A 16,755-nucleotide genomic window follows, 5' to 3' on the forward strand; every position below is an offset into this window, starting at 1 on the left:
AGTAATGGTGGCATGGGGGGAGGGGGGAGGCGGGAGGGAGGGTCGTGTACTTGGAAGTGAAGAGTTGGTGGGGTCAGATCCAGTGGGTGGCCGGGGGCATAAGGAGTGACGGCGAGATGCCCTGGGTTATGGTATGGGGCTCACTTGATGAGGGTTGAGGGAAGGTGGGGACTCCGGGCCTTTACTATGGTGGGGAGCGTGGGCAGGCTGAGATGGGACAGGGCTGGGAGCTGTGTTTAGGGACACTGGAGTTCTGAGGCCCTGATGGGGTGTGGCTTGGGGGTAGGGCCTTGGGGATGTGTTGGAGGAGCTCAGGGCCACAATGAGAGAATTGTTGCTGGGGTCAGCCCTGGCGCCCGCAGGAGCAAAAAGCGCCTCGGATTCCAGCTCAGCTGCTCTGCTCTCGACACAGCCCGGGCCCTTGGCCTGGGGCCGTGCATTCTGCGCATGCTCCAGCGGCTCCGGCTCCTCGTCTGACGGCTCTGCGCCTCTGCGTGGAAAGTCCCAGAACTGCACATCCCGGAGGCTCGGGCAGCGCTTCTATCGCCCCCGCGCGGCCACAGGGGTGCTGTAGCCCCGATCCGACACATGCCCCGCGCAGGTCCGCAAAATGGCTTTATTCCCCGAAGGCTCCGCGCTGCGGTCCTGGGCACGGCCTGGAGCGGTCCGACTTAGCCGCTAGGACTCCCGGCTCGCCTACAGGTGGCTGAGGCTACTGTGCCTGGAGCTGCGCAGCGAGCTGGCCTCCCAGGCGCTCCTGGTTAGGCCCAGCCCCGCAGGGCTGCCCTTGGCGCCGGCCCTCGGGGGCAGGAGGCGAAGCAGTTGGCGCAGCACCGCCTGGCGCAGGAGGATGTACACCCAGGGGTCCAGGATCTGGTTCCATGAGGCGAGGCGCACAGCCAAAAACAGCGGCCGCTGCAGGGAGCTGGAGCCCCAGCCCCCGACGGCCAGCACCACTAACACCTGTGGGAGAAGCCAGTGTGAGCGGTCGGCAGGTGTCAGAGAAGGGAAGGGGACTGGCCAAGGGTGGGGCCGGGATGGATGGGAGCGTGGCCGGAAGGTAAGGGAGCTGTGAGGAGCAGCAGAGGCTAACAGGGAGGGGAAATGGAAGTCTTCGTAAGAAGGAACTACGGAAAGAGGGACGGAGAAGGCGTGGCAGAAGCAAAGGCCTTCAGTGAGTTGGGGCTCGAGCAAAAAAGGAGAGAAATCCCAGGTATCCTGAAGGACTGGGGACCGAGGGGAGAAGAGAAACGGTGGTGGAAGGGGCTAGGGAATGAATCGTCCCGGCCTCGAGGGATGGGGCTGGGAGGAAGCTTGCCTGGGTAGGGTGACCCACCAAGACCCCAGGCAGGAGTAAGAGAAGGGGACTGGGTGGAGGGGATGGGACGTCAGAGGGAGAGGCCGAAGGGCGGTCCCTCCTGACAGGTGGGGCCTCGAGGGGGTGGGCCCCTGCTGGGGAGGGGTATCCTGGGACGGAAGGGGGTGGGAGGGGCCTAGAATGGAAAAGAATGGGCGGGGCCAAGGAGGGGGCAGGGAGGAGCCTGGCCCGAGGGGCGTGTGCGCCCCTCACCAGCAGCGGGCTCCAGCAGATGCACGACACCACCATGATGCCCACGAGCTGGCCCACCATCTCCACATCGTGAGCGCGGGCTCTGCGCGCTGAGCCACGGCCCGGGGAGCCGCCGGGGACCGAAGCGACGGACGAGGAGGACGAAGCCGAGGCCGAGCGGGGCGCGCGCGCCCCCCAGCGACGGCGGCCGTCGGGGCCACACGCCGGAGGACGCCGTTGCGAGCGGCGGCGCCAGCGGGCGCGCAGCAGGGCCAGGCCGCTGAGCGTGTTGCACACGAGCGCGGCGAGCAGCGCGGCCAGGCCGAGGCCGGCGAAAAGGCCGGCGAGCAGCGCCTGGCGCCAGCCGCCCGCCGGGCCCAGGCCGATGAAGCACCAAGTGCCCGGGTACTGCAGCTCGTAGCGGCCCACGCGCGCCAGCGGCAGCAGCGCCACCGCCAAGGCCACGGCGGCCAGCGCGGCCAGCGCCAGGCGCGCGCGGGCCGTCGAGACGCGCGCCGCGTGCAGCAGCGGCCGCGTGACGCCCACGCAGCGCTCCACGGCCATGCCGCAGCCCAGCAGCAGCGGGCACAGGCCGAAGAAGACCATGCAGCCGCCCAGGAAGTGGCAGGCGCCGCCGGCCGGCGAGCGGCCCGCCGCGTATAGGCGCAGCACCAGCGCCCCCGGGATGACGTGGCCCGCCAGGTCGGTGGCCAGAAGGCTGGCGACGAACAGCAGGAAGGTGGCGGCCGAGCGGCGGCGCCGCAGGCGGCCCGCGGCCTGCGCCAGCAGCGCCAGCGCCAGCACGTTGGACACGGCGCCCAGGGTCATGGAGAAGATGGGCAGCGCCGGCGACGCGCCCGCCCGGCCGGACGGTGGCCCGGCCGACGCGTTGGGAGCCCCGGGCTCCGCACACATGGTCGCCTCGCCCGCCAGGCTCAGGTTGAGGGGCCCGCAGAGACTCATGTCAGGTGCTGGGGTTGGGGCTGGGGAGAGGAGAGGAGGGTATGGTGAGGCCGGCTAGGAGCACACTGCCCATCATCCAGATGGGACTAGCGGGCAGCCCCACCTCGGATCATCAGGACCTGTTTGGTGCCATGGCATTCTTCTGTCCACTCTGCCCTTGGCAACTCCAAATGACCCTGGCTGCCCCATTCCTGACCCCTTTCTCCTCCTCTGCCTCATCAGCCCGTCTCTGGCTTGGGGCGTCATTCTTGCTCTCACCACCTTTTCTGTCCATCTTGGTTTCCTGGGCTCTGGCCTTCCGTGTCTGTCCCCACCTCTGGACGTCACCGATCCACCCCTGACACCCCCTCTCATTTTTGTACCACAGCGAATTCCTCGCTTCTGGCCCCACCTGACCTCACTGCCCCATCTCTGACCGTCACATGTCACCTTTTCTCCAGTCCCATGTTTGATGCTCACAGCCCCACCTCTGCCACCATGGACCCATCTCCCCACTGCATTGTCCTTTTCCCTACGGCCACATCTCTGTCCCCACCGTCCCTGTCCCCTGTACGCCCATCTCTGAGTTCTGTCTCACCCTGGCTCTACCTTGACCACAGCTGCTTCACTGTGGATGCCCCATGGTTCCTATTCCTGTGAGCTCCAGGTCCCTGCCCTAAAGGCCTCAAGACGGACTCAGCACCATCCATCCCTGGATAACCTGGAGGTGAGGGCTGAGAGGGCAGAACTGCCTGTTGGCCACATGGGAAAGGCAGATAGACAGACATAGACTGACAGGGACAGACAGATGGGGCTGAGAGTCAAGAACCCAGGACAGAGAGACTGAAGTAGCCATGGCCCCATCCTTCCAAATCCTCCTCCCCACCAGAGATCCTCATGCCCCAGTCTTCTTACCCACACAGCGTGGGACTCCAGGTCCCCATCGCCTGCTGCTTGGCCCCTGCTGCCTGCTGCACCCGCGCCCGCTGCACCGGAGCTCTCAGGCAGGCCCGGCCGCTCCCTCTTCCTCCCTCCTGGGGCGGCTCCTCAGCTCCCTGCCTCCTCCCGCTGCCCGCTCTGGCCTCCAGGGGCCGCTCCAGCCATCTCGCGCCTGCAGGGGGCCTGCTGGACCCCCGTCTGTGCTGCTGGCAACGGGCAGGGGCCACTCTGGACCCCAGCTGCCCCACCGGGAAAGGGGCTCCCGGGGAGCTGGCCTGGTTCCCCATGACCCTCCCCCCCCCCGGAGGAGTGGGAGTAGCCCTCGCCCCCCCCCCCCCCCCCGCAGGCGCGGGCCTTTCGCCTGCCTCATTAATAAAGCGGATAAAATCTAAACACTGGAAAATGTGAGCATCGCCCAGGGCGGGCTGCGGCAGCTGCAGGGGGTACCACTGCCCCCATGGGGACTGTGAGGTTGGGGGGCTAACCCTGCATGGGGGCAGCAACACCCTCTTGCCCTGCCAAAGCCTTCATGGATGTCGGGTCAGTGGTGGTGGGCAGTGCCTCGCGTGGACCAGCTTGGGTCAGGCCCAGCCTGGCCAGGAGACCGCCCACTATTTACACAGGGGCTTAAAGCTCAGGCCAGGGCGAGCAGCGAGTCATACCCTGGGAGGGGCAGGGGAGGAGGCTGAAGGGGGACAGAGGAACCATGAGGTCTGGTGACCAGGGGACTCTCCTGAGACACGCAAGTCCTAAGCCACCTGTGGACACACAACTGCAGCCTCACATCCTGCCCTGAGAAGTAGGGGCACACGCACGCAGTCTCCCGTTCTAAGATACACCATCATACCTCTTAACACCCAAAGACCAGATACTGTCCGTCTGTCCCCAGCACAGCAGCAGCCACGTTCCTCAGGGCTTTGGGGTCAGCCATTGTCCTACCCCTGAACACTGTGTGACAGTGTCACCTCCAGGGCCCCCAGAGATGCCCCCATTGTTACTGGCTTTAACTTTTCTCAACACGGTGAAATGCATCCCCCTGAGAAAGCGCTGGGAGATCCAGTCTCACCCAGCACTGAGACACACAGTCCCTACCTCTGAGACAGCCCACCAGCCACACTCCATCATCACCCACAGACACCCCCTAACAGTCCAAGACAGCCCCCACGAATACACTCCATACACCCAGGACACGAAGAGTGGCACCTGGACATCTTGAGATCTAGCTGGTTAACACCTGCCCTACAAACAGAAAACACGCAGAGGCGCACACACACTCATAGCCTTGGACACCCCGAGCTGCACTTTCACGGCCACACTCCACACAGAGATGGTGCCAGTTACACCCACAAACACCTTGGAACACAAAGACAATCGTTACATCCTGTTCTCGCAACAGAGTCAAAAACCACCAACACTCTGATAGACACATTCTTATTGTCTAAACACTGAGACACACAGCCACACCCGTTCACAACCTGAGCTGTTTACCAGCAGACACAGGAGGCACCCATGGGTGCCCAGGGATGTTGACAGGGACCCCCACGACAGCCGTCTCCATCTCACCCCAAGAACACAACCGCGGGCTGTGCACACACCCCAAGCCCAGCCAGTCCCCCCAGCTCCCCTCTCCCAGGCAGGCCTATGGCCCTCCTGTTGAATGTAGGGATGAAAATGGGGAGCGGGCTGACCTCATACATTCCTGCAGGGACCTCTGGCCTGGCTCCCCTCGCTTCAATTCCTGCCCTTCCCTCCAGGTCTGGCCAGGGTCCCACCCCCCTTTCCTGATCCCCACTCAATCCTCGAGGATGAAGTGGCTTGTCAAAACAAGCACACTGGGTTTATGTCCAGTGCAAACCACGGCGTGCCGTGGACGCCAGCAGACCCCACACATCTAGTCAGCAGGAACGGGGACCACGCCGTGACTGCTCCTCTCGGTCTTGGGGGCAGGGCTCCTCCCCACAGCATTTGCCCTGGCAGGCCTCCGTCCTGGGCCCCCCAACTTTCTTTTCCCAAGCCAGGCTTCCGCACGGGCCGGCCCTGTTGTTCCCTATGGCCCTGGGCTGTAACAGCCTTGCGCCCACTGTTCACATCAGGCTTGAGGTGGTGGGAGGCCTTGTTCGAGTGGGAGCAAGATTTGAACCTCAGTAGGCCAGGAAGCTCGGGCCTTTGACTGGAAGCCTGGTGGCCCGCCGCCAGAAACCTCATCAGGCGGAACGGGTGGGGGGGTGGCCCCAGCAGGCTCCTAATTCAATTTGGAGCCTGAGAAGGATGGATTTCAGCTGCTACATTCTTTCCCAGCCTTGGCTCACCCCCTTCTCCCACCCCGAAGCCGACGCCGCCACACAGGTCCAACAGCAGATAGATTCTTTATGTTCAAGACAGCAAATTCAGATACAACCCCCCCCCCCCCCCGCCATCCTCCCTCCTGCCCCTTCTGTCCATGGCTGGGCTGAGGGAGACACAGAGGGCAGGGGAGGGAGGGAGGCTGGGGGTTCACAGCAGACTAGTGTTTCAAATGCGGAGGTAACAGACTCCACGGTGAGGGGGCTCCTCTCTGGGTGGGGCACGGGGGGGGGCATTATTGCATTTGCCGAGGGGGGGGACGCCCCCCTTCTGCATTCCCTGCTGCAGGGAACCAGGGAGGTCACGACCCCCAAACAGGCCCCAGGGAGATGAGAGACCAGTTTGGCAGCTGATGCGGAAAGTGTTGGGGGCGGGGGTGGCCGCCCAGTCTGGCTGGTCCCTCCCTCTACCCCCTGCGCCTGACCCGGCTGAGGTAGGTGGGGAACAGGGCAAGGGGGGACCAGGGACCCCAGCCAGGGTGGGAGCTGGGGAGGGGTGGTACCGATCGGAGTGGGGCGGAGGCCCGGCCCCACCTCAACTCTGCATCGTCCTTGGGCTGCTGAGCAAGGTCCGAGCCGGATGCTAGGGTCCGGGCCATGGTGGCCCTCCCCCTGGGGACTCCCACCAAGCGGAGCCAGGTCACTGAGAGGTCTGGAAGGAGGCCTAGAAGCGGCCAACCTTGGCGTCCCCAATGGCACCCCAGACGTCAAAGACGAACTCATCAGGGAAGGCAAAGTCACCAAGCCGTTCATCCAGGGCCTCGGCTAGCTCATCCGGGTTCCTTTTGTCCTTTCCAAGCTCCACCATGGTGGCCGCTGGACACGGGTGGGGGGTGGGGGGCAGAATGGAAGCACAGATGACAGAGGTACTCAGGGTAGACCCAGCCCCACGGGACCTAGAAGCCCCCTACCCCAGGCCCACACCCAGGTCCAGGCGCCCCCACTCACCCAACTCCGTGTCCCTGATGCCCATGTAACTCTCCAGCAGGTCATCGACCTTCTCAATCGCCTTTTCCTCAAAGGCTGAGGGCTGGGGGGGGAGGGACAATGACATCACAGTAATGTGAATATATCTGTAGTTGTACTTACTAAGTGTGGGATGCTCTTTCCACCACTTTACACATATTAACCCACAGCTCGTCCTCACCACGACCCTGTGACAGTATTACTATCCCCCTAGTTCACAAACAAGGAAACTGAGGCCCACCTGCCCAACAAAGGTCCCAGAGCTGGTATGTGGCAGAGGCAGATTTCAATCTAGTGCCCAGAGCCCCTCAGCTAACAGAGGAGCAGCCCCCAATGGATGCCAGGGGAAGGAGGGCTGGGGCCGGGCCAGATCACTCACCACATCCTCTACTGTGGCAGGGCCGCGGGATCTGAGCCGGAGGGTCCCTCGGCCAGTGCCCAGCTGGGGGCCAGAGCCAGGGCGGCCACCCCCTGAGCGCACACCAATCATGTCTGTGGGAGGCAGGGAACGGGTGAGGGTCTGGGAAGCCCGATTCCAGCATGCCCAGGACAGGACCCCAGGCAGCCTGGCCTCAGATACCCCCTTCTACCTTCTCGCAGCTTCTGCAGGCTCTGGGGAGCTGGGGCCTGAAGTGACCCCAGGAGGGCAGGACTCCTGACTCAGGCTCGGCATGGATGGGGGAAGGAGAGCCGGGAAGGAGAGCCAGGGGCTGAGAATGGAAAAGGCTGGAGGGGAGACAGAAGGGGGCCCTGTTCCCAGGGCCTGAGGGACAGGAAGGGGGTGGGGCCTGGGTCTTGAGCTGTTCTCCCCAAGGCCAAGGGGATACAGCTGCTGGGCCAAAGACCAGCCCTCTCAGCCTGGGGAAGTGTTTGGGAGTCCCCCACCCCCACTTCAGGGGCCTCAGGCCCATTCCAGAGAGTTAGTGAAGTCAGACGGAAAAGTGGGGGTGCAGGAACAGGGCAGCCAACCCTGGCTTCTCAGGGCTGGGGGGGCTTGCCAGGGTTGGGGGCGCTTGGCTGGGCTGATGGTTCCGGGAAGCTGGGTGTGGGGGCAACTTCCTCCTTGTTCTCACCCTCCTCCCAGGCTGGGCGGAGAGCCAGGACCCCCTCCCCAGGGCAAGGCGGAGCTACCCCCCCATTCTACCGCAGCTGGCTGGCCTTGGGCGCCACCTGCTGGTGTCTCCCTGCCACTGTGGCCTGAACCCCAGTGAATAGGGCCATCAGGGTGGTCCAGGTGGCAGCCCCCTCACCAAAGGCCTTGCGCGGCTCCGTGAGCTTCAGCGTGAAGGTGCGGCCTCGGGGCAGCTCCTTGAGCAGACGGGCCACCTCGTAGTGCCGGCAGCCCAGCAGACTCTGCCCGTTGATGGCCTCAATCATGTCCCCCACGCTGATGAGCTGGATGTGGTCGATCACGCTTCCCTCCTTAATGCGCTGCGGGGAGAGGAGCTGTCAGCCCCCACGGCTCCGCCCTTGGGTCCCACGGCCCATCCTTACCCTCAGGACTCCGGGCAGCCCTTCCACCCCAAGCACCTTGATGAAGGCATAGCCGGCCCCGTTGTCAGTGATGGTGAGCCCCAGTGCCTCCTCTGACTTGAACACCTCTACCTCCTTGCGCTGCCCCTTGACGTGGGCAAAGATGAAGTCCTCCAGCCCGATCTGGCCCCCCAAGAGCTTGTCCATGTCCACTTTGTGGGTGTTGAGGGTACAGAACATCACCTGCATGGGTGGGAGACACTCAACCCTCACCTCCCTCCCTCGCCCTTTGCTAACCACCACCTGAGGGGGAAGGAAGGAGCTGGGAAAGGTCTGGGGGTCCCTATCCCAGTGCCTGACCACCCCAGAGTGGCCCCCACTAGAACGCAGCTCTGCTAGGACTTCTGCTGGGCTTCTGTTCCAGCAAAAACTCTCTGCGGCCCCCAGGGCACAGAGCCTGGCACACAGTGGGTGCTCAGCAAGGGCTTGTGGAATGAATGAAGGGGCACAGAATACCCACCACACCTACGGAGACCCCCGCATCTCCTTCCTGCTCACTCCTGTTGTCCTTCTTGCCTCCCTTCCTTCAGCTCCCAAGTCCTTGGGGTAAGGCCTCCCAACGCAGCATAGAGAAATGAATCTCGCATCTGACCTCCAGACCCCATAGGCAACGGGGCACAAGCCTCCCAGTGCATGATGGGAATGTCGCATCTAGCCCTGACCACCCATTTCTGCAGTCCACTGGGGAACAGGCCTCCCAACGCCCAATGGGAACTCAGCACCCAGCCCTTGTCTCCAGTTCCCCTCAGTTCATGGGAGTGCAGGCATCCTAATGGCTGATGGGAGCTTGGCATCCAGTGTGGCCACTGGCTCCCATGATCCACTGGGGTGCAGGCCTCCCAAAGCCTGAAGGGAACTCAGCGCCCAGGCTCGGCCTCCAGTTCCCTGCCACTCACTGGGGAGCAGGCCTTGGCATACGCGACTTCAGGCTGTGAGCTTCCGCTCATGGACAGGAGGCATGCCCAGGCCACAGCCCACCGTCAGGGACCCTGGTGCCCGGCTCCCCAGCGGGTACCTCGGCGGCCGGCAGCCGGAAGGCCTCGGCGATCTTGCCGTACAGCTCCTTGACGTTGGTGAAGCCCTCGATGCGGCCCGTGGGACTGCCATGGGCCAGCTGGGTGTGGAACACGAGGCGGGGCCGCAGGGCCGGGGGAGGGGGGGGCAGGCCCATTTGGGGCCCCCCCGCCCCACCCCCACCCAGGGGCCCCGGCTCCCCCACGCCCAGCCCCCCACGGCCTGGCTCAGCCTCCTCGTTTTCCACCAGAGGCGGCGCCTTTTTCCGCCGCCCCAGTCCCAGCGGCATGAGCGGCGAGGAGCGCGGGCACACTCAGGAGACCTGCGGGGCAGGAAAGCGGGCTCAGGGCCTGCGCGGTGGCCGCAGGCTGCCTCTCCCACCCTGTTAGCACCCTACTAGCCTTATGAAATATTTAGAGAACACACTGGCCTCGGTTCCAAACCCGGGCCCAGCGCTTACCTACCTTGTACAGAAGTAATAACAGCAGCTAACGCCTGTGACCTGACTTTATCCTCACACTGCATCGGGACGCGGGGACAATATTATGTTATGATTATGCCCATTGAACAGATGAGAAAAGGGAGGCTCAGAGTGGTTACGTTCCTCTTTATTTTTCTGTTGGCACTGACCGTCTCTAGTGCTGTGCACAAAAAATTTCTGACTCTCCCTTCAAAGCACACAGGCAGGTGACACTTGCTCACCTCCTTGTGACCCGGCAGGCATACTAGTTCTGGCCAATGAGTTGTGAGAGGGAGCAACACATGACATTTCTGAGCTGAAGCATTTCATCACTGGAGCACAAGACTCCGGGGGTCTTTACCGCCCAGGCAGGCCGCGTTTGCTATGGTAGCAACTCCCTCGGCCAGCCCCTAAGTGACTGTCGTGAGTGGAACCAGCTGCTAGGCTGCAATGATGTAGCAGGAAAAAAACTCCCAAAACCCCAAACCTTTGTGGAGTTCAGCCACTAAGATTTAGGCGGTTGTTTGTTACTGTAGTAAAACTCGTCCTCACTAATATACTCTTTTTCTTTCCTCTTTGTTTTCTTTCCTTTACCTCCTCCATTCTCTCTCTGTTTCTTTCTTCCTCTCTCCTTTCAAACAAATATTTTTTGCATACTTACTATATTCCTTGCACCACTGTAGATATTGCCTTCAGTAAGACAAGCAAGGTCCCTGACCAGGACCACTATGTGCAGTTACACAGGTTGTTCACTGTGCAAAAGCACCAGACCAGGGTTGCAGGTGGGACTGAAATTCAGCCTGTGCTCTGCTTGCCGAGCTGATGTGTTTGCCGGGAGGAAGGGCTGCCTGCTTCCAATTCCCTCCTAGGTGCCCTATATGCTAGCTGGGGCTCTGTCTGTGCTGTCCAGACACAGTCCAGAGCCGAAGATGCGCAGTGAGCAATCACATGTGTAAAGTCTAATATAATTTCTAATCGTGCTATGAAGACAATAAAACAAGACAAGTTCTTCTACAGCCAAGGTCAAGGAGGGCCTCTCTGAGCAGGTGAAACTGAACCTGACATCTGAGTGACAGGAAGAAGTACGCATCTGAGGATGTGGGGCAAGACGGCTCCAGGCAGAGGGAACGGCCAGTACCAAGGCCCGGAAGCGGGGACGTGCTTGGTGTGTCTGAGGAACAGCTAGGCTGGTGTGGTTGGACCAGAGTGCTAAGGGGTACAGCAGGAGGGGGGGAGGGCAGGGAAGGGATGGCGCAGAGCGAGCAGGGCCTCGTGCGCCCAGGGAGGACTTAGGCCTTTGCTCTGTGTGAGGTGGCGGCCACGGGACAGTTCTGAGCAGACTCGGGCTCACAGATCAGCAAGAGACCAGTGTAACCGGAGTGCGGTGAGCAATGGGAGACTGAAGACGGGCGGTACCGGAGGTGACAGGGGGTGGGAGGGGTTGACTCTGCGGGCCTTCCAGAAGGGGAAAGAGTTCAGATTTCATTTTTGAGTCACACGTCCAAAGTCACAGAAGCCGGCTGCACTCTCCGGTCTCTCTGACGACTGTGCAAAGTGGTCCCCTAAGCAACTCCATCTCCCTGGGCCTGGGACGTCTGCTCTACAAGTGGGGACATTCCACCCACCTGGCCAGGCTGTGATGAGGATCCCGTTAGGCCATATTCTTTTGTGTAAAGGGGACTTCCGGCTCCCTCCCTTAAAACCTCTTCCTCCAGGGGGCCGTCCTGGATCCAGCCAAGCCCAGTTGGCTGCAGCCGCTCTTGCGCCTCGGTTGTCTGCGCCCGCATTCATCCGTCCCACCATCTCTCACCTACACTACTGCAGTTGCGCCCTCCGAGTCGGCCAGCTTCTGCCCTCGCCCTCCACGGTCTGTGTCAACACAGCAGCCAGAATGACCCTGGAGAACGTAAGTCACACCTGTCCTCTGCTCCGACCCCTCCCAGGGCTCCCACCTCCTTCACAGTAAAAGTCAACGACCTCCCGTTGACCCACAGGCCCCAAAAGATCTGCCCCCATCACCTCCCTACCCTGACCTGCTCCCACTCGCCACCTTGCTAGTTCCTCCCAGGCACACGGGCCTTGTCCCCTGCCCCTCTGGCACACCGGCCACCACTTGACTCTGCCCCCTGGCAGCCACGCAACTCATTCGCGCATCTCTTTCAGATGGGATCTGTGTTTCACCCACTGTTCTCGTTCGCTGTTTTCTGAAAGGGCAAGGGATTTTGTCTGCCTTATTCATCCCTATATTCTTGGCGCGAAGAACAGTGCCTGGTGGGTAGCAGGTGCTCGATAAATGTTTGCTGAATGAACGGATGGATGAACGATCCTAATATTCATGAGCCCAGCAGTCCCTGTGCCTGGCTCTGGGGAGACAGAGGGGCACAGGCTGTAGTCCCCGCCCCAAGGGAGTCTTGTCTTGCCAGCAAACGTGCAAGCCCCGCCTCTGTGGTGCTCATCCTCTGCTCCCAGCACGGTGCTGGGGACAGAGCACGCACTCTATCTAGCCGCACAGACACAGAGTATATCCCGCACCTCTCACTGTGCTTTTGTTTTCACTCCCTTCATTATCAAGGATGCTGAACAACCTTTTTTTTTTTTTATGGGGGGGTGGGGCCAGGGAAGGGCAGAGGAAGGGGGAGGGAGAGACTCTTAAGCAGGCGCCACTACCAGCGCGGAGCCCAATGCGGGGCTTGATTTCACGCCCCTGAGATCATAAGCCGAAATCAAGAGCTGGACGCTTAACCAACTGAGCCGCCCAGGTGCTCCAATCTTAACAGCTTTTAAGACATTTATTAACTGCTTGGATTTGTCCTTTTGTGAGCTGTCTGTTTAAGTCTCTGGCCATTTTTCAAAATTGCACAGTTTGTTTTTTATTGTAATGCCTATCTTTTTTTCTTACTGATTTGTGGGAACTCTATATATTTGGGATACTAGTCTTTTACTGGTTACTTCATCTGTCTATCCACAGCACCCATCACAGTAGGCATGTGCTGAATATTTGACAAAAAACAAATTCTGAATGAATAAACCGATGCTGTCCCCTCAGATTATTTCATCGCACTCAGTGATGCTTAAAAAAAAAAAAAAAGCCGAGATGCCCCTCAACAGACGAATGGATTAAGAAGATGTGGTCCATGTATACAATGGAATATTACTCAGCCGTCAGAAAGAATGATTACCCAACATTTGCGGCAACATGGACGGGACTAGAGGAGATAATGCTAAGTGAAATAAGTCAAGCAGAGAAAGACAATTATCATATGGTTTCACTCATTTATGAAACATAAGAAGTAGGAAGATCAGTAGGAGAAGGAAGGGAAGAAGAAAGTGGGGGTAAACAGAAGGGGGAATGAACCACGAGAGACTCTGGACTCTGGGAAACAAACTGAGGGCTTCAGAGGGGAGGGGGTGGGGGATTGGGATAGGCTGGTGATGGGTAGTAAGGAGGGCACGTATTGCATGGTGCACTGGGTGTTATACGCAACTAATGAATCATGGAACGTTACATCAAAAACTAGGGATGTACTGTATGGTGACTAACATAACATAATAAAAAATTAAAAATAAATAAATAAATAAAAAGAAAGAAAAACAAAAAACAAAAAAAAATCCCAAACCCCTCATCATCACCTCCTCTGGTTCTCCTCCTGCTGCCCCTCATACATCTTAGCAGCATGCTGCGAACATGAGTCTGGAACCTGGTTTCTCCATTTACTAGCTGTGTGACCTTGGGCAAGTGTCTTAACCTCTCTGAGCTCCAAGGAAATCATATACGTGCCTGGAACAGTCCCTGGCACACGAGAAGTGTTCCACCAATAGTGATTTTTTTTTGTTTGTACTACTTATTTCCATCTGTACCACCTTTCAGTCAGTGGACAAGATTCAAACTTCCTCCTTTACCCAGGGCCCCCACATCCTAATTGCCAATTCCCAACCGCTTTACTCTGCCTAGGCTTGCTGCCCTGGTTCAGGGGAGTTTCCATGTCCTCACCTGTGAGGAGGGAATAATGGTAGCGAGGAAAGTAAGTGATTAATGAATTTGCTTTCCAGACTAGAAGAGGCAGGGTGGCCTGGGTTCAAATCCCACCCTTGCCACTTACCAGCTGCGTAGCTGTGGGCAAGTCACTTCATGTGATGGGGCCTCAGTCTTCTCATGAGCGGAACTCCTGTCTCTCACGGTGCTAATGGGAATCCAAAGAGATTAGGCAAACAACCTGATTAGCATTTTGCCTGACATTCGGTTTAAGGAAACTGTTACTATTATTGTCATTATTATTATGGCCTCCTCCCCTACCCCCCCCCCCCCCCCCGGGGAACATCCGAGTCCACTCTGCCTGCCGAAGCCTACTCTAGGCCACCTCCTCCAGGCAGCCGCCCTGGCTTGCCCCAGCCTCTTGGAACCACCCCTGTGGTCCCGACGGCTCAGGCCCATGAACTTAATTACATGTTGCCCTGGCAGAACTCTTGTCTTTCAGTCTTAGGCTGCTATTTCACTTCGTGTCTCTATTTTAAAATGTAAACCAGATCGCATCACTCCCCGGCTTCAAATCTTACAACCGTTTCCCACCTTACAGAGGCAAAGCTCCACACTGCTTAATATGAGCTACAGACCCCTGCAGAATGGCCACTTTGGCTGCAGCTGGTGCCCCAGCCACACTATTCCAAGCTCCGTCTAGCCTCAGAGCCTTTGCCCAGGCTGGGCCCCCTCCCTGATCTTTGCAGGGCTACCTTCTTTTTGTCATTCAGATCTTGTCTCCAAGGCACCTCCTCCAAGAGCCACCCCCCTATACCCACAGATCCTACCATGCCACCCGCTCATATTTTATTCATAGCACTTTTATTCATAGCACATAGCACTTACTACCATCTGTAGGTACCTTCTTTATTTACTTGTTAACTTGCTTGTTGCCTGTTTTCCCCCAACTAGAATGGCAGCTCCCACAGAAGGGATTTTTGTCTTATTCACTATTGTGTCCTCTGTGCCAAGAACAGTGCCTGGCACATGCTGGGTGCTCAATAAATGTTTGTAGAATGGATGAACGTGCCTTATGTCCTCCTTCTGACTACTCTCTGAGCCCTTCCATCCTCAGAACATGCCATGGAGTTGCTAACTGCTACCCCCTCCCACGTTCCTGGTCTCCCCTCAAACCTGAACCTAGGGATGGAGGAAAAGAGTGTCCGCCTGGGCGCCAAGTGCACTGGCTGGAATCCCAGCATCCCCACCCTTTCTTTCCTGGGAAGCATCTGAAACTTAGCAACCCCACAACCACGCAGAATCACAGTGCGGACAGCAGGAAGTGGGGAAGGGGGTTCCTGGGAGCTGACATAAGCTGGGGGAGGGGGCCACCACACCCAGCCTCCCCTTTCTAGTAGAATATTGCTTTGGAGAAGAGGGAGGGAGGCCTCTGATTCAGTCTTGAAAAACCGGCTCCTGGGTGTTTCCGGGGAGAACGCCTACTGCCCAGGCCTCTACCCAGGCTTCCCAGAGGGGCCCAGTGGGGAAAGGACCCCAGCATCCAGGTCACCTATCTCCCCTGCAGGTGTCACTCTCTTCTAAGCACCTAGGTATTCAGGCCTTGTGTTTCCAGCTCAGGGGAGGCAAGGTTTTTCTGGTGTTTCTGGTGACTTCTTAGGGGGAAAGCAAAGACCAGTAGGTGTGGCCCAGATGTATGCATGGTGGGAGGGGGAGAGCAACAGCCGCCAGAAGAGCTGGTCAGGAACACCTGAGCCATGGAGCCATCTAGTCTAGTGGGTGAAACTCCAGTTCTGGACTCTGAAGCACAGGTTTGAGTTTCAGATCTGTCACCTACGAGCTGTGTCACCTTGGGCAAGCCACTCCACCTCTCTGGGTCTGTTGCTTCACCTCTAAAAGAAGTAACAGCACCTCCCATGAGGTATTTAGACTCAGTGATATTCATGGTAAATACCTGACACGGAAGCGTTCAATAAATGCTAGCCGGGATGATTTCTTCATTATTATTACCGGGACCTCGGTCCTCTCCAGGTCCCTCTAGGCCCTGGAGGATTGGGACGAGGCCGGGTCCAGGAAGGTGCCCAGGCAGGGCTCAGAAATACCGACCCCGCGCCCGTTCCCCCTGTGACGGGGGTTGTCCAGAGGAGCGCAGGGAGCAGAGTTGGCTGTCGACCCCATCCCAGCGGCGGGAGGCGTTTGACTCTGCCCCCGGCGGGAAGATAGGCGCCTCTGTGGGAAGGGGCCTCGGGCATCCTGGCGCCCCACCTAGACCTCCAGCCCTGTCCATGGGGCCGGCCCCACCCTGCTCGATCCGCCGGATCCCCGCGGCTCTGCGACCCCGTAGGTCCGCGCTGGGGCCCCCGGAGCGACCGCGCCGCGCCGCGCCGCGCCGCGCCCCGCCCGCCGGGGCACTCACCTGCGCCGCCGCCGCCACCCTGCGCGCGCCCGGCTCGGCCCTCCGCAAACTCCGGCCCGGGCCTCTCCCGCAGCCGCGGGCCGGAGGGGCGGGGCCCGCGCCCGCGCCCCCCCAATCAGGAGCCGCCGTCCGACGCTCGTGGCCAATCCGCGCCGTGCCGCCCTTCCCCGGGTGGGTCCGACGGAAACATTCCAGAGGGATCCCTCCGCCTCGCCGCGCTCTCCCCGACCACCCCCCCGCGCCGCAGCGCAGTGGACCTTCCCACCCCGCCTAAAGCCGTGGCAGGCTGTACCACCGCAGGGCGCGGAGGGGGGAATTTGAGGCTGGGCCCCTGCCAATCGCGGGGAGGAAGGAGACGAGCAACCAATGGGAAGCTGGGCCCCCTGGACCACGTGCTGTTGGCTGACTGTCCGTCTGGGGTGTCCGGGGTGGTAAGGGGCGGGAGGGCTGGTCGTGGGAGTCAGGTGACTGGGGCTAAGTTTCGGGCAGAGGCAAACTCTGCACATCCGGAAAAGCTGACCCTTTAGGAGACCTGGGAGGGGGCCGAGGGCAGCCCCCAATCCAGTCCTCCTCCCGGTCTGCCCCTGACCCAGCCGGGCCATCCTCGGAGCGGATAAAAAG

At 59.9% G+C, this 16,755-nt stretch overlaps 2 protein-coding genes across 5 annotated transcripts; both read right to left on the minus strand.

The window, feature by feature from the left end:
• Window positions 1-47: 47 nt before the first annotated feature.
• Window positions 48-3,546, minus strand: PTGER1 (prostaglandin E receptor 1). Of its 2 annotated transcripts, XM_026488062.4 has the most exons (3): window positions 3,407-3,546; window positions 1,571-2,532; window positions 48-963 (listed from the first exon to the last, which is right to left on the minus strand). In XM_026488062.4, exons 2-3 carry the CDS (start codon window positions 2,510-2,512, stop codon window positions 697-699), a joined length of 1,209 nt encoding a protein of 402 aa, XP_026343847.1. In that variant the 5' UTR covers window positions 2,513-2,532; window positions 3,407-3,546; the 3' UTR covers window positions 48-696. The 2 variants fall into 2 exon arrangements, with proteins under 2 accessions (XP_026343847.1, XP_044235932.3); XM_044379997.3 differs by lacking the exon at window positions 3,407-3,546 and having other exon boundaries at window positions 1,571-2,710.
• A 2,231-nt stretch (window positions 3,547-5,777) lies between these two features.
• Window positions 5,778-16,243, minus strand: GIPC1 (GIPC PDZ domain containing family member 1). Of its 3 annotated transcripts, XM_044379998.3 has the most exons (9): window positions 16,135-16,243; window positions 13,846-13,926; window positions 11,556-11,642; window positions 9,287-9,607; window positions 8,269-8,454; window positions 7,989-8,169; window positions 7,118-7,230; window positions 6,721-6,802; window positions 5,778-6,588 (listed from the first exon to the last, which is right to left on the minus strand). In XM_044379998.3, the coding sequence occupies exons 4-9, from the start codon at window positions 9,572-9,574 to the stop codon at window positions 6,437-6,439; spliced, it is 1,002 nt and encodes a 333-aa protein (XP_044235933.1). In that variant the 5' UTR covers window positions 9,575-9,607; window positions 11,556-11,642; window positions 13,846-13,926; window positions 16,135-16,243; the 3' UTR covers window positions 5,778-6,436. The 3 variants fall into 3 exon arrangements, with proteins under 3 accessions (XP_044235933.1, XP_026343849.1, XP_044235934.1); XM_026488064.4 differs by lacking the exon at window positions 11,556-11,642 and having other exon boundaries at window positions 5,779-6,588; window positions 16,135-16,242; XM_044379999.3 differs by lacking the exons at window positions 9,287-9,607; window positions 11,556-11,642; window positions 13,846-13,926; window positions 16,135-16,243 and adding an exon at window positions 9,168-9,254 and having other exon boundaries at window positions 5,780-6,588.
• Window positions 16,244-16,755: the final 512 nt, after the last annotated feature.

The sequence above is a fragment of the Ursus arctos genome, unplaced genomic scaffold, assembly GCF_023065955.2.
Source record: "Ursus arctos isolate Adak ecotype North America unplaced genomic scaffold, UrsArc2.0 scaffold_14, whole genome shotgun sequence".
Lineage (NCBI taxonomy): Eukaryota > Metazoa > Chordata > Mammalia > Carnivora > Ursidae > Ursus > Ursus arctos.

What these genes read in the sequence shown, in the direction of transcription:
- PTGER1 (XM_026488062.4), bottom strand. Translation starts at nt 2,512, where the DNA reads ATGAGTCTCTGCGGGCCCCTCAACCTGAGCCTGGCGGGCGAGGCGACC. An exon ending in TCTGCTGGAGCCCGCTGCTG is followed by an intron (nt 964 to 1,570) that starts GTGAGGGGCGCA and finishes CTTCTCCCACAG; the next exon opens with GTGTTAGTGGTGCTGGCCGT.
- GIPC1 (XM_044379998.3), bottom strand. Translation starts at nt 9,574, where the DNA reads ATGCCGCTGGGACTGGGGCGGCGGAAAAAGGCGCCGCCTCTGGTGGAA. An exon ending in TCCGGCTGCCGGCCGCCGAG is followed by an intron (nt 8,455 to 9,286) that starts GTACCCGCTGGG and finishes CCACCCATGCAG; the next exon opens with GTGATGTTCTGTACCCTCAA. An exon ending in CTGCCACAGTAGAGGATGTG is followed by an intron (nt 6,803 to 7,117) that starts GTGAGTGATCTG and finishes CTCCCCCCCCAG; the next exon opens with CCCTCAGCCTTTGAGGAAAA.